This window comes from Psittacula echo (genome assembly GCF_963264785.1).
Source record: "Psittacula echo genome assembly, chromosome: 3".
Lineage (NCBI taxonomy): Eukaryota > Metazoa > Chordata > Aves > Psittaciformes > Psittacidae > Psittacula > Psittacula echo.
Window position 1 is genome coordinate 57,929,861 of NC_137736.1, and position 16,249 is coordinate 57,946,109.

At 36.7% G+C, this 16,249-nt stretch overlaps 1 protein-coding gene across 1 annotated transcript in view; it reads right to left on the reverse strand.

Annotated features, from left to right (window-relative positions):
* Positions 1 to 8,275: 8,275 nt before the first annotated feature.
* GABRG3 (gamma-aminobutyric acid type A receptor subunit gamma3) overlaps positions 8,276 to 16,249 on the reverse strand; it is a gene marked incomplete at its 3' end in the record, with an annotated part of 324,626 nt that continues 316,652 nt past the window's right edge. The window contains exons 8-10 of the mRNA XM_080612497.1: positions 13,611 to 13,807; positions 12,107 to 12,136; positions 8,276 to 8,554 (exon numbers count right to left, since the gene is read on the reverse strand). Coding sequence (XP_080468623.1) covers positions 8,276 to 8,554; positions 12,107 to 12,136; positions 13,611 to 13,807 — 506 coding nt within the window. The remainder of the gene's footprint in view (positions 8,555 to 12,106; positions 12,137 to 13,610; positions 13,808 to 16,249) is intronic.

The following is a 16,249-nucleotide window of genomic DNA, read 5'->3' on the forward strand; positions in this document are numbered from 1 at the left end:
GAATGTACAGAGGCAGGAATTAAACTGCATTCAAAGAAGATAAACCAAGAAGACACTCTCACTTTACAATAAATGGCAGCCAAAGAAAATATAATTGTAAAAATGCAGAGTACAGTTTTATCAGTAAATTTCATTGTGTAAGCAGATCCAAAGAACTAGCTTTCAGTGTACTGAAGAAGTTGGGATTGGGAAAATTTTGAAAACAAATTTGATTGCAAATTTTAAATTATGAAGTCTTTATATTCGAGCAGTTTATTCAAAAGACACATCTTATTCCTGGATTTGTCTTTGAATTTTGTATAATATTCTTCCCACTTCATGTTAGCTCCACAGATAAACCTCAGTCTCAAATCTTTTAGCTTACTGGCCGCTCATGATGACTATTGAGAACATTTTTAAGGACGCTTTTAAAATTCCTTTCAAGAACACACATCAGAAAGGTAATAAACTGTGCCTCTTTTCTTAGGCAAACTTTCAGATGTCTCTATTTTGTTAAGCCCACAACTTCCATAAGAAAATACAACCACCAAAATATGCACGCAATATTTGCATTTTCTGATAATGTGTATTTATTTGTATCCAGAAATACAAATGTTGGGATCAAAATACGAATATAAATAGTATTCTAGACGCACAGCCCTACTCCTTAACACAAAGTAAACTGGAATGGATATGATCGATAAGGGAAAGTCGTTGTCTGAGAACTTGAGGAGATGAAGCACACGGGTGTTTGATTTTTCTGGTTAGGTCAGTCTGGGAGATCACTAGGATGGCTATCTAACTTAGAATGACATACTGGTACTAGTGCTACCTGTAGTATTCAAGGCACATTGGGCACATAATTGTACTTTCATTTCACTATGACATCACAAGCTGCACTGCTAGCAAAGAAATCACACACCCCTAAGAAAAAACTTAGGAAAGAAGGATAGTTAGAAATCTAAAATTTTTTGTGTTCTATAAGAAAGTTCAATTTGGCACACAGTTGGCAGTTTTATGTGATTCCTAAAATTGCACTCACTTAAAAAAAAAAATTAATTTCTTATGTTGTCATGTTGTAAAAAAATGTTTTGAGAACCATATATGGAGAGTTTAAAACAGGCTTATATGAGATGTTTGATGACTGCTTTTGATAGCCTCTGACAGGGCTCAGATTCCCTCTAGCCTAGTGTTCCTACTTGCAACAGCCACATGTTGGCCCATGATTTATAATTGGTATTGCATGTGAGTATGGATGACATTAAAGTCATAAGACTCCTTAATGACTACAAAAGAGAATATGAGGGACTGATACTGTAATCTCTCTGCACGAGGTTTCCCATTGTTGTTCAGAGGAGTACTCATTTGTGGAAGCTTATTTCTTTTGGAGAACTCTAGGAATGGCATACTTCCCTGGTCTGCCTGTGCAATAGTGCCAGATGCAATTATTTAAGCAGCTTTCAGTGAGTTCAACAGCCGCTCACATTTTAAGGATCTCGTGTGGTCTGTAAGTATGGAATGGACTGTAGCACGCTTTGTTCCACATTCATTTGTCAGCAGTTAAAATATATTAACAATATTGTTCTGTTCATTTTCTATGTACAATTTAGAAATTTTGGCATTTACCTATTTTTGATAAATACTTTAAGAACGCAAATCACAAGTCTCACTTTAAGTACTTAAGTTACAAATCTGCTTTACACAAGCTTTTAAGCCAGTTAATGGATAGTCAACACTTTCAGAACACGACCTGGTCTAGTGGACAGTGTCCCTGCCCATGGCAGTGGGGTTGGAAGTAGATGACCTTTAAGGTCTCTTTCAACTCTAACAATTCTATGATTCTGCAATTCTATGATTCCAAAGCTCCTCTTGTCTGCTTGTAAGAATATTTTAACTTAAACCCCTCTTCTGGTCAATGGTCTTGATTGATGAGGAAGTTTTTGACTTAGACCTAGAGGCCTTTTCTTGAAAACTTGAAATCATAACACATTCTCAACAGCAAGCCACAGTGAAGTCATACCTAGCTTCACTCTGGATATTGTATTCTTTGTATTTTGTAATATAGTATGTCCACACAGCTTCCTCTCTCCCAACCACTGTCATAGGCTGCAAGAAGGAAAAGAGACATTAGGAGACTATTTAGTGCTATATTAAACACTAATAGAAGCACCTGGATTTCTCTATGAGAAGTTCTACACGGCTGAGTCTTCCAAGTAAAGCTAACTTATGTGAGTGCATGACAGCAAAGAGGCTGTTGTGGCTCCTCTGGCTAGTGTCATTCATTAACTTAGTAAAAGAATATCTGGTAAATAACTGACTGTATCAGTGCCTGGTTTGCCTGGTTCAGTCCTAGAGCAAGTCTACCTCCAGACATACGAATAAGCATAACCATGTCTTCTGCTTACTTTGTCCTTCATAAATAGCAAATTATTAGAAGATCAAAATGCATGTTTTGATAGAAAGCAGAGAATTCTCAGGTGTCCAGCTCTCAGGCACTGAACTTCATGATGAATTTTATTTTTTCATTTCACATATATTCTGGGAAAACCCTTGAGTACTCCAGATGCACACAGACACTGTCCTGAAGACCCACAACAAAAGAGAAAAAATAGAAGAAAGTAAAACCTGTAGGAATACATCATCACAGATCTTCAATATCTCCCTTGAGGAACGTTAGTGATCACTAACCAAGTGCTTGAAGTCATTCACAATTCAAAGTCATTTAAAGAAACAGCTGGTAGGTAAATTGGATTATTAGAGCAATATTTATCCCTAATTCAGGACTTAGTCCTAGACAGGTTTATAGGATAGCATATCACTTCAAGTTATACACCACAGGTATGGTGTCCAAAAAAATTATTGTCAGAGCAATGCAATTCAAATGGAGATTATTCTTTTCTCTATTAAAACATCATTTCTTTTTAGATACAACATACAGGGTGGTGTGGGTTTTTTGCATCTAAAACAGTGGTCTAAATGATAAAGAAAGTATATTCTCTGTTTGTTTTCCAGACAGACCATGGATCCCAGGGGAAAAGATAAAACTATTAAGGCAACAGTCTTGAAGTAAGGCTTTCCTCTTCACATGCATACTAGAATCCTTCAAGAAGACAATGTGGTGAGCCATAAGAAGCTTTTAGGCATATAAATATAGTATAAGATTATAGTATACTCTTTTTTTTTTCAGTATTTAAGTGTAAGTTTCAGTGTAAGTTTTCAGTACGTGAGTGATTTTGTTCTTGCTAATTTTATAGGTGAAGGGAGAGAGGGAGGAAGATTTTAAATTTAACTCAGAAAAAAAAAAAAAAAGCTGCAAAGGAAAAAGAACTTCACCTTTCAGTGGTGGAAATGCATTCCCAATGCATAGTTTGGGTTTTTTTGCCTGTTTTAAACAGTCTTCTGTGAAGTGACCTGGATGAAGTAAACATTAGCCTTGAGTATATGCTCTGCATGTCTGCATGTCTTGGTGGAATGAAGTTGCTGAGTGAAGGAAGGATTCTGCCAAACTGCTGAAATCTCATTGCAGTTTCCTTGCTACTTAGGAATTAAGAAACCTACAGACTGCTTAAAATATAAATCAAAATTGGACAAATGCTCAGTGTAAATGCTCACTGTTTAAGTTGAAGATATTTAGAATATTGGTCAGTCACTGTAGTGCTCAGGAAGAACTCCAGCAAGGTCATTGTCCCTCTTTCTAACTCTCAGGCTGGGAATAGTACACACTTTGACATCAAGAAATCCTAAAGGCACTAATGTAAGAGGCACAAAGATTTCACCGTAAGCAAGAAAGAGAAGAATATCCCTTGAAAAAAGTAATCTAATTGGGTAGGCAGCTAAGATTATGGGGTATGGCTTGCCTTTTCTTAGTGCTTTATGGAAACCCAGAAAAAGCAACCAATGGGGCAAGTACAGTCTGTTATGGACATCCTTTATAAGTTGTAAAGGGTGCTTTGTTTTACAGCTTAGAAAGTAACACTAGTCCTCCAGATTCTGAGACTGGTGAAGTCTGTCTTAAAATATGGAGTCTCCCTGCCCACAAAGCAGTGCAACAATTAGGTCTTTCCAGAGCTGCACCTGGTCGCTTGGAGCATGGGCAGGGCAGAGACACTTTCCTAGGCGTATGGTGAAATTTGGTGTAAAAAGGAGGCAAGCATTCTTCCCTTCATGAAATGACCAATTAACGCGAGCTGTGATAAATTCATGCAACAACATGTGGTGCTAGACTCTGAGACACATTAGGGCTGCAGAAAGTTTTCGAGATGATAGCTATCTATCTGAGCCATTTGGCATGATGCCTCCAGTTCCAAAAATATCATTTTCTATCAGCTAACGGCTCATGTATCACTGCTGTTCCAGCTGATGAATGTGCAAACCACCAGTTGGATGATTTGGAATTAGCTGTGGGTAGTGGGTGGGAAGAATTGAATAAGATGAGTAGGACAGATAAGAACTGCACAGCAATAAGAAATAATTTCCTCTTCTTCTTTTAGCTTCACTACTCATTGCTGTCTCTATGAAGACAGTTCTGGCTTTTTTGATTCTTCCTGCTGTAATTTTTAGCATTTTTATTGGTACATACAATATACCAATACACAGGTGAGAATCGGTGGAGGAGAAAATTAGCATCTGAAAGAGAAAAAAGACTATCAAAGTGCCTGAGGTGTTGTAATCTACAACTGTACTTCTTGATTAGAAAGTTACATAAAAATTGTGTGGTGTGTGGTGTACTTCAGTTCCACATTACTGGTTGAAATAGACACAGAATAAACTAGCTTCAAGTTTTCATACACTTATTCTTGGAAGAATCACTGTAAAGAAGTTGCTGTCAATATGTTAGGCATCAGGCCAGGAGAACTGAGAAGACTAAATTAAGCAGACCAATATTTTTATAAATTCTTAACTATCTTGAAAACGTTGCTCTCAACGCTGGAAAACATTGTCCATCAACTTCTAATTGAAGAGAGAGAATAAGAGGTTTGACTTTAGATCTCCCTGGGAAAAGGAAGATCTAAAGTTAAAGTTAAAGTAAAAAGTTCACAAAAGTAAAGTTAAAGTAAAAGGAAGATCTTGGTTAGACAAGCAAAGCCTCACAATCTTTTCTGTAACTTCAAACAGGAAGGAGTGTAATGTGAAGACACTTGATTTTGTGGTTTTACATACATATGCAAATTCATTCATCTCACTAGTAACTCAGTTCTGCCTTTCTCTGTTTCCTTCCCTTCCTTAAAGTATAAAAAGAAGTAATTGAAGAAATGTAAGTTTTGAAAATTAAATTATCTTAGAAGAAAATGGTCCAAAATGCTAAAAGGTGGTTCTTGCATTTCTCATGGGGCTGTGCACAGACCTGTTAATTTTTTTCAAGTCACAAAAGAATATCTGAAGGTTAATAAGAATATTCTTACTACTACAGAAGGATATGGCACATAGATATATTCTGACCACATTATCCAGATGTCTAGAATAATTGCATTTTGAATGATGCAGAGCTTGCAGAGTCTAGAAAGCTTATCTTCCCTTATCTCTCAGTTTTCAGTGGCTGCCAAAGACAGAGCAGTGAAGCAGAGAGAGTAAACCAAGCAACTAGGAATAAGCAGAGGAACGCATTCTGGAACCTGCCAGCCTGTGGCTGCTCACCTTCCATATAAATACATTTTTTGCACACAACCCCAGAAGAGAATACATTACACTGCAGAATATGTCCTCTGCTGTCAATAAAAGAGCAGAAGCCAGTGGTGTCCGCAGATTCATTCTTGGTTAGGACCATGGCAAATAGAACTATATACTTCCAACTTCTGTTTATGAAAGCACCCAGAAAACAAAGGCAGTATGAAGAGACTTAGCAGAATCAGTCTTCCAAGGAAGGTTCTGATGGGATTGTATGCTTTTAGCAAGAATGGATAGCCATGAGTGGAAGTGTAAGAAAAGTATATGCTCATCATCTAAAATGGGAACATTCCACTTCCACACTTACTCCCAGGACATTCACTCAAGTATGCAACTGCTAAATAAACCTCACTTGAGCTTTTTAAGATCTAATGGTGGAAGGTACCTTCTTGTGCCTCATTTGTTTCAATACTCCCACCAAAATTAATTGATTGTGCAGAGGGTTTGCAGGATCAGGCCCCTAAATGATAACTTTCAATTCTTTTATTTAGTTTTGAAATATTTCTACTATTCTTTCAAAATATGGCTGAATGCAGTTGTTAGAGTAGACCAATTCATAAATAGAGGCCAGGGTATTCAATTCAATGGCTTTCTTGCACTGATGAAAATATAACTTACATTCTTAAATAAAATGCACACTTCCAAGTGCAGGATGCAGAGGTTTACAGAGTAATAGATTCTAGAGTAATTTGCTACTGAGAGTTACCAAAACCTTCAACATGTATTTTTAAATCAGAAGGTTATCATGGATTTAGAAGGCATCAGATTGGGCAGATTTTGCTAAAAAACCTAACCCAAGTGTTTCTTGTCTGTGCTTCTAATTTGATCTTTTTCAGTCCTTAGAAAGGACTACCCCACTTAAATCCAATTCTGTCTGATAATTTAAACAAGAGAAAAACAGAAGGAAGTATTTTCAATAACTACAATTAACTTTTGTGTATTTTTTTTTTCAATTAAATCTCACTGGAATCACAGAGCAACAGCAAGAACAGACAGTGATGTTTCAAAGACCACAACAGAATTTGTGTTCTTTTAGGATTACCACTGCATTAGTTTTTGCTTGTTTGCAGGTTTTTCCTTCTGAGGAGAAAAATAACTGCTCCTCAATCACATCTACTACTTATTTTTCATCAAATATTGTGTGAAAGAGACATTTTTTTGAGATGATCAGGTCCTTCAGAAGACAAAAAAACCCCAGAATTTTGGGTTTAGGCATGTTTTAACTCTAGTCATTTGTAACCATTTGTCATCCAAAGGGTAGTAACAAGACATTGCTATTTAGTTTTGAATCTGTTCTGTTTGCTTAATAGTAATTATTAAGACTGTCTCTAAAATATGTAATCTAGTTTAACACTGTAAAGCTAGTTTTCAAAAATGGGTAGTTTAAGAATTTAATGCTCAAAAGCTTAAAAAAATAAAAAAAACCCCAGCTTTATATTAGTTGATAGTTTAGGAAAAAATGAAAATGACATTTTCCTACATGTGGTTACTATTCCATGATTATTCCAAATGAGTTCCCATAATGCCCTTTCTAAGTGAAATGAAAAGTGTTCAGTCTTCAGCTCAGATCCAGGGAACAACTGCTGTGAGTAAGGACTGCAATATTTAATTTTATGGAAGGAACAAAAAATGTCCTTTGGCACACATGTTTTTCAATTTTGTAAAATAACTTTGAGAGAAAAAGAATGCATGACAGCACTTTTTAGTAAATTCTAATCTGAAGAAAGTCACATATTCCTAGTGCTATTATATAGTGATTTTTACTCATGGCATATCAACTATGATCTGCTACAATGACACAAACAAGCAGGAATCTTGTCCTGCTTCAAGTACTTTAAAAATCAATGACCATCCTGTGTTTAACCAGTCATAAAAAAGACAGTTAAAAGCTTGAAAAATTTTAGAAGTTATGCCTACAGCTGCCTCAGTGATAGGCAAGTCTTTTATTTATATCAAAATAATAGCTTTCTCATAACTCTTCCTTTTCACCTTAAATTAAAACCAATATGTGTAGGTAAGTGGCTACTTCCATGAATCCCAGAAAGTAACGTCCATGTTTTGATCACACCAGACACATTTCGTACTGTCGTTTGGTGGTTTCTCTATAGCAAGGAGATCACTGATAAAATATTTCCCAAAATCTATGGGACATAGCTCAAGCAAGACTAAATACAAATGAGTGGTTTCATCAGCTTTGGCTTATTTGCCAGTGCCAGTGTATGTTGCTATGAGCCTCAGGAATATGGTAGCATTCTGAAGAAAGTATAGGAATGAAAACCAAAAATTACATATTTAAGCTTTGCCTGAATTGTGTATAATTTCTATGCCAAGGGAGAACAGTAGAGATTCTAATATACAGTCATTATTCATAAACATTGCTGACACTACAAATTCAATTGAATTTGGTAAGGATCTTTTCCTTAAAATGAACAGCAGTAAGGAGAGAATTCTTCCACACTTTTCTTTTTCAGGCAATTACATATTAAAATTCTTCATCAGGCTTTGTGATGGTGAAGGTTAATGTGGCTTTTATAATTTGAGATGAAACTGACAGTGTCTTTCACTTTTTCTCCACTTTCACCATTCCTCCGCAGTGTGAAAACACAGCAGTCTTCACCACTACAGGCAACATTTAAAGATAGAGGTATCCAACCCAGTAGACCAGGTTAAACAGCAGGAAGGATGTAGGAAAAAAGACCCTAGAGTAAGAGTCCAGTTCTAAGATGTCTATGTGAATCCGTCCTCTCCTCCATGAGCCTGATTTACACTCTTCGTAACAACAGAAAAAGCTCTGGCAGTCTTTCCCATCCAGACATTCATAGACACACGCATCTTCAAATTCTTGCCAATACATGGCATTGTTCAATGTGATGACTGTAGTTGGTGGTCTCATATCAAGTACAGAATAATTCTGAGGAGAGAAAAAGAAACCAACATTTTGATAAGCTTCCATGGATGATACAAATCAAAATTAAGAATCATGAGAAAAAAAATTTACAGGAGCTGAAATAAAGAGGTTGATACTGTAGAAATTCTAGATCTAGGGAGCATCTTTCTTTCCCTCAAAAGATGCCTTTTCAGGTGAAATTTCCATCTAGACATTGCGGTGTAGACTGTTAAATAATTCTAGGTGTATTTCCAGTTTGGGTAACTCAAATAATCTTTTTTTTTTACACTTAGGTGTTCACTTGCCTGTCAGAATGCTATTGTCAAGTTTCCTTAAACACTAGTAGCTACTACATTTAGAGTGGATTCTGAAAAATAAGGAACATGTCGCCTCCCATCATTTAATTACAGAACAATCTCTACCTACTATAGATTCATTTGCTGCCTTTGAACTTTACTATAATTTATAAAAAGAGGTATGGTCAACAGATAATGATTATTTCAGTACAGGATTTCAAAATGCCACCCCTAGGCATTGTGCCCTTTAGTGTGTATGGCACTAACCATGCTCAGAAATGCGAGATTTTGACATCACGCATCCTCACAGCACCGCTCACTCCTACAGACCTCTTCTTCAATATACTCCCTATATGCACTTTGTCAGCTTTTCTATCACACCATTTCCTTTTCATGAAAGGTACTTTCTTACAAGTCTCCTCTTTCATCAAGCCACCCATTCTATCCTCACAAATGTCATTTCCTCTACTGGCATCACTAGGAAAGGTCCCATCAGATTCACTGCCTGTCTGCACCACCCTGACAAAGCAGACTCCAGCCCTGCCAGTGCAGTTTTTTCCACCTCAGAGGACCTTCATCTCCCTGTGATTGCACTGAGCATTGCCTCTGCCTGCAGGAGCATGCTGGGTGCCTATTAACAATCTAGGCATACCTCTGCTTCATGCCTGCTTACATTCTGCAGGATGATCTGGGTCCTGCTTCAACACTTACTATACATAATACTCAGCATTTCGTGTTGAAGGTGGTGGGGTGCATCTGAAAACTTTCACTCTGGACTGATGTGCCTTGGTGGAAATTTTCCTTTTTCTATTGACTTAATTTTCTTTCTACAAGCCCTTTGGTTTGACACACAGTACTACTACCTATCTCATTAAAAATGCTGGTCTCTGAGATAAGAATTTGATGTGGCATCCTTCTGCTTAGATGTTGGCATCTCCAACACAGTTAACTACATCTGAGCAACTTTCCTATGGTATCCAGCCAATTGCTTCTAGGACTCAATTCATCTCATCATAAGTAAATGGCTAAAATCTCATAGGTGCATTGTGCTGTGGACTGTAAATATATTGCCTTTTAGAAGCAGATTATTCCAAATCTGTTTGTTGTTAATGACTCTATATCTGAGATTAGATGGCAGAAATTACACCCTCATGGTCTTCTCTCTCATTTGTAAATTTCAAGTGGCTGATTTCAGAGGTTTATAGTGTGCTGTACACAGAAAAAGGCTAAGATTATTGCACAAGCAATCATTTTTTGACTGCAGCACTTTAGAGAGGAAAAAAACTATGACTAAAGAGTACATGGAGTTCTGCTATACCACTGTGACACATATTGTTCATTTATTTCAGTCTTTTATGAAAATTTCCTACTCAGGGACTGAAATTTTCTATGCCTGGCTATAATATTTATAATAAAAAGAAGAAAGGTTAAGTTAGACCTCTCCAGATGATTTTGATAAGTGAAGATAAATAAGTGCCCTGGTGCTGCAAAGGAAACTTTCTTATCTATCAATAGCCTGTGGTTTGTTTTTTTTTTTTTTTTTTGTTATTGTTTTATCAACTATCTGCTCATGACAGAAGAGAAAATAAATGCCCTGATTAATTTGGTTGCTTGTAGGGGTACTGAAGTGACTAGATACAAGGTGAAGGTGGACAGTACTGAATCCTGTGCATCTTGCTGAGCTGGGGCTGGGAGGAAAGGGGTGCTCAGCCAGTGGGCACCATCCCAGTACCCAGCACTGAAATAAAATTATTTCAGACAAGATATAAGTGTGGAGATTTCTCTAGGAGAAAAACAAGGGTTGGGATTACTTGAGCATGGATATACTAAGATTAATAAATTTCACCTTTTAGGTGGCATCACTACAAGTTGGAAAGGACAAGATGATACCTTGAGAGTCAGAGACATATGCAGGTTGTGTTACAGTCTGAACATGGGAGTTGTTTATGTACAGGAGAGGGCTCTGTTCAATATCTGTCTTATACTGACAAAAAAGGAGAGAGAGGGCGAGGGAGAAGGAGAGGGAAAGGGAGGGGAGGGAAAAGAAAAAAGAAGAGAGTTTGGAGAGGGATAGGGAGAGGGAGAAGGAAAAGGAAAAGGAAAAAGAAGAGGGAGATGGAGAGGGAGAGGGAAATGGAAAAGTGAACAGGAAGGGCTTGCAAAGGCTGCAGATATTTTCCAAGCAGATCAGATTGACTAGGTCTAGCCAGAGACTAAGTGTTAAATCCTATTGTCATTTTAATTGTGTATCTTTTCCATTTTTTTTTTTTAATTGGAAAAAGGAAAGTACTGCTACCCACTCAATGTGCCTTATTAACTTAATCTTTCAGATAAGTCTGTCCAGGGAGTGACAGCAGTAGTGAGTGTACAAATGCAATGCTTGCTGTAAAACTGCTCATTGTCAATGAGCAGATTTTCAGTGCTATAGAGCTCTTTAAGTACATCAGAAAATTCATGGTAAAAAACCCAACCAAAACTGAAAATAAAGTCTAGAACATTGTTTGTTATGGAGCAAGCAGTTGTAAATGAAAAACTTCAGCATATTCAAACCAAGAAATGCAAAAGCAATGTTTCATTTCTGTCCCTGTTCTTATTTGGACCTGGTAATTAGGAATCAGGCCACCCAAGCAGCTAAGTAACTAGCCCTCTGTACGCTTTTATATATATTAGTATGGATTGCAGTTTCACATTTCATACAACTAGGAGACACAATTTTGTGCTCAGTTTCAGTTTTATCACTTCTGTATGTATATAAACAGTTATATGGAGGTTTCAGGAATAGAATTTATTCCATCTTTAGATATAGTATAACTAACTGCGTTAAACTAGTGTGTCTAAATAATTTGAAAATCCACCTGAAAGCTTACTAAAGATTTTACAGATATGCATAAATGAATTATTTTTCATGAAACTTAGTTAAAACTCCATGTAAGTTTGTGACATAACTTGTGCTTACTACTTTTTTTATAAAATGTAGTGAGAAACTGCAGTATTGTATAAAGCAGACAAACAGAATTTCTGGGGCAAAAATAATATGTAATATTATACATTTGACCCTTCTCTCTCCCAAATAATTTGATAAGTCCTTATCGAAAGAGGCAGCTATGTTCCTTTGCCACAGCCAAAACCAAACTGACCTTTTAACAAAAACATAAAACAATATTTATAGAAAAGTCATGGTAAAGTATAACAGCATTACAGCTTTCTCAGGAATTATACTGCAAGTAAATGTCAACCATACATTCATGCCTCCATTGCTTTCACTGAATAGTTTACTTACCATCACATGGCCAAAACTGACATCAGGTAGCTTAAATGAAGATAACAAAAGAATTATTCAGAAGGAAACATTACTTCATATGCATCTAATGTTCAATAGCATTTTTTAAACCTAGCATTTAAATGCATTTGTCCATTAAACACTTAACGCTGAATATTCTGTATATTCAGGGTAATATCTATACACTTTAAAACTGCATGAAACTTCAGTAGAATGCACACTTAGTTCCACCTATTTAAAATCTTTATTCTACCCATTAGATGAATTACTTAGCAAACAACAGCTAAGTATGTGTTGATTCTTACGTTAATTTAAATCTCATCAGTGTTGCATGCTTTCACTTATCTTTATTCATGTCTAGAGGTACATCCTATTCACAAAGAGACTCATGACTTTTTCATTCAGTCTTTCTATAATTTCAGTTTCATCATTAGCAAATTCATTTTGATGGCCTCATACTTTTCTTTTGGCAACAGTCTATTGCCTTTTGTGAGCAATGCATTTTTAAAAGATACTATTAGAGGTCTGATGGAAATTTCATTAACTGGTTTTCTAGGTTTTCTCTAATTCCATATTTATTTCAGCTTTTCCTTCATTAGTTTCTCATTCAATTCTTTTGTATAGCTCTTCATCCAACACCTTTTACTTCATGACCTATTATTCCCTGAAATTAGCCTTCTCTCTCTTCAATTTCCACCTTCAGATTTTTCCTGATTTCAAATGTTCTTATTTCCTCCATTACACAAAATGGCATCCAACATGCCCAATTAATATTCTCAAACACAATAGTTTCCACTGCCCTTGAGTAGACAATCCACTTCCCCTTCCCTATGTTTTCACTGAGATTTTTTTCTTCATTATCCTGCCCCCTGTTATCCTTGTAGTCAATTATAAAGTACACCAGGCAATTCTTTCTTCATGATTGTTTTAATTGATTCTAAATAAACAGCTTTCTGGGGGTGTATGAGTGTTACTCCTCGAAGTGTATTTTGGTCCAAAATGCAGCTATGTATAAAACCTTTATGAGCGGCCTCTGTTTCTGTACTTGGGAATAAGCTCACAGGGCTAAAGATAAGTCCTGGTTCCAAGTGGAGACTTTGAAGTGCCATTTGCAAAGTTAATAAGTATTTCTAGACCCGTTAAGCTGAGAAATAGCAGATCCATTTGAATATACATTGATGTGCATATGTTTGTATAACAAGCTATGCAGTCTGTTTCAGTGGGAGTCCTTTATGACACACGGACAAAAGACCTGTAGGCAGGGTTGTTGCCTCATGGTCAGCAGATTGCTTCAGTTAGGAACAGGCCACTCACCTAGCATGTAACTGATTCTGCTGTTGCTGTGGGCAACCATTTTCTACCAGCTTTTAGAGCAGATCACACCATAAACCGATAAGAGCTCGGAACAGCAGAGTATCACAGGATTACAGGCTGCCATTGAATGGTTGTCTGCTCTCTGAGCCATGCACATGCTAGAAAAGAAATTCAAATGTGGCCATCTTACCGACTTTTTCTTCTTAATACAGTTTGGTTTCCTGCAACTTGAGTAGTAGTTGAGGGCTGCATACTCCATCAGAGCAGCAAAGACAAATAGAAAGCATACAGTGACAAACAAATCCATAGCGGTAACATAGGACACACGGGGTAATGACTTTCTTGCAATGGTGCTCAAAGTTGTCATGGTCAATACAGTTGTGATGCCTGCAGAGAGAAACCAGACTTAGTTTTATGCAGCATTTTTCCATGTTGCAGAAGAACCTTTGCAAACAAAGAAAAATCCCCTAGAAATACAAACTGAACCCAAATAATTCATTAATTTCATTGGTAATATGAAAAATTACATCAATAGAGGCAGTAGTATTTTGTAAACAAAATTTTCCTCAGCTGTTTCTATTCATCTTTACAAAAGTGACATAACTATCCTGAAAAAATATAACCAGTCCTAGAATGAAATCTATAGGATGTCAGTTATTTGGCTGCTAGTACTTCATATAATTCCTCTTCATGCCTGAGAAATAGAAGTATTTTCATTCACCCTTTGGACTGATACTTCATCATTTGTTATGAATGGCAGGACTTCTGACAGAAAAAAAAATGGAATTCCTCAATGGCTCAGGAAAAAAAATGAAGCTCTCACTCAAATATGTCTCAAGAGAGATCCTGCCCTAAGCCAAAATAATTGTAAGGTAATCTTTCTATTTATAGTTAAAGTGATATTTTGCAATGATACACAGTGTTTGAAATGACAGCGGATGACTGAAATTACGCCTTATAAAAAATTACTTCCCACAAACGGCACTCTGGAGAGGAAAAAGTATCTGTGTATTACTTTTGACTACGTTATGTTTGTGAAGGAATGCCCACCTCTGATTTGTAGTGTTTGATATAAACTACATCGATTCACACGAATAACCCTCCGCATTAAAACCATTAGAAAGTCCCTGAAAAAGGCAGAAGGCAGATTACTGCTTGGGCCTCAGCCTTCTTCTTCAATGAATAATAAATTATAAACAAAATCAAACCCCAAACAAACAAAGAAACAACAACAAAAAAAGTTGCTGCAAAATTCCACAACCCTATAATCAAGATGAAAGTAATGCTGATAGGAAGTAGGAAATGTGGGCTTTGCATGTACCTTCAACATCTAAAAGCTATTGGGAAAATATTTCTGTTTCCTGTCATCTGTGCTACTTTCCAATATAAACGCATAGCTGCCATGATCCAGCATCCTCTCCAGACCCCTCGACATCAGTTCTGTCACTAGCTGATGCTTTGAAAAAGCTCCAGAGGCAAAGCCCATCCTTGGCCACTCATAGTAGTCACTGGCAAAGGTGTCCAGGTGCAAAAGGTATTGACTCACAAGCTTAGATTTGGCACTTGCTAACCATAGGTTGATTAGTTTTCTGTGTGACTCTGACTCAGGCCTTGGGAGTCACTAGCTTCAGAAGAACTGTACCCAGACTATGACATAATCTACAATATGCAATTAAGTTCTTCAACACTTTCTAACACAAATCCACCCTTTTCAGAGCCATGTGCACATGCACCAGCTCTCAGGTATTTTACTACCTTCAAAAAATTCCTTAAAACCTTTAGTTTTTTTCCAGCATGACATACAGTGTCTTTTTACCTGGTCTCAAGGGAAAGCTTTTATTTCCTGCTCATCCCATGATAGGCTTTCGTATTACTTTAGGACACCTTTTTAATTAAAAGGCTAACAAAGATCTACGGTTTTTCTACTGACCGTTGTATTGACAATGTAATATTTTTCTGGAGGTATAACTTTGTATTATTTGTGACAAGAAGTATTGTGCAGGTATCTGTAATGACAAACAGCTCCCAGAGTGACTATGGACAGGAAGGTAGAGAAGTTAAAGGAAAATTACCGTTAGTCTCTGTGCTTAAGTATAGAAGTCCTCAACATGAGTCCTATATCTGTGCCTTAAGCCTGAATGTGAATGCCTGCCTGCATCGTGCTTGAGAATGTGAAAATCTAGCAGCTCTGGGTGAGAGCTAAACAAAACCAGTTTAGTAAGTCATGTTGTAGATGCCTCACTGATGTAGAATCTAGGAGGTTTGAGTGGCTCTGGACTAATTTTGGTTGATTGAAACAAAGCAGGTTCTATTGAATTTATAGAAACAACAATGGTGTAAGATCCATTTTGGTTTTCAGATATTAATAGTGTCCATCCTCAGTCTCTTTGACAGCAAAACATTTGCTACAAGTATATAAAACCTTGGGGAAAGGAAAGTTTAACATTATCACAACATTGTAGTTTCTGGACTATAAATTATATTTTGAATTATGGCAAAGGCATGAGGTAAGATTGCTGAACACAAAGACAGAAACATCCAAGAAGCAAAGAGCAAAGAGAAAGAAGGTGTACCAGATGGTACAGTTTTGTATTCCTATACATTTACCAGCTGTAATATAGATATGCATTTATGAATAAAATGCATCACCCATTATTTCCAAAGAGAATATCTACATTCCATGCACGTAGCTCATTTTTTCTCTGAAGCTCAGAGAATTCAGTTGTTCAGTGGTTTCAAATGCAATAAACCTTGCCAGATGAAATTGTTAAGTCTCCCACTTTGGGGAGGTCTGTATGGCAAAGTGAGCTTTGTGTCTGTTACTGAAGT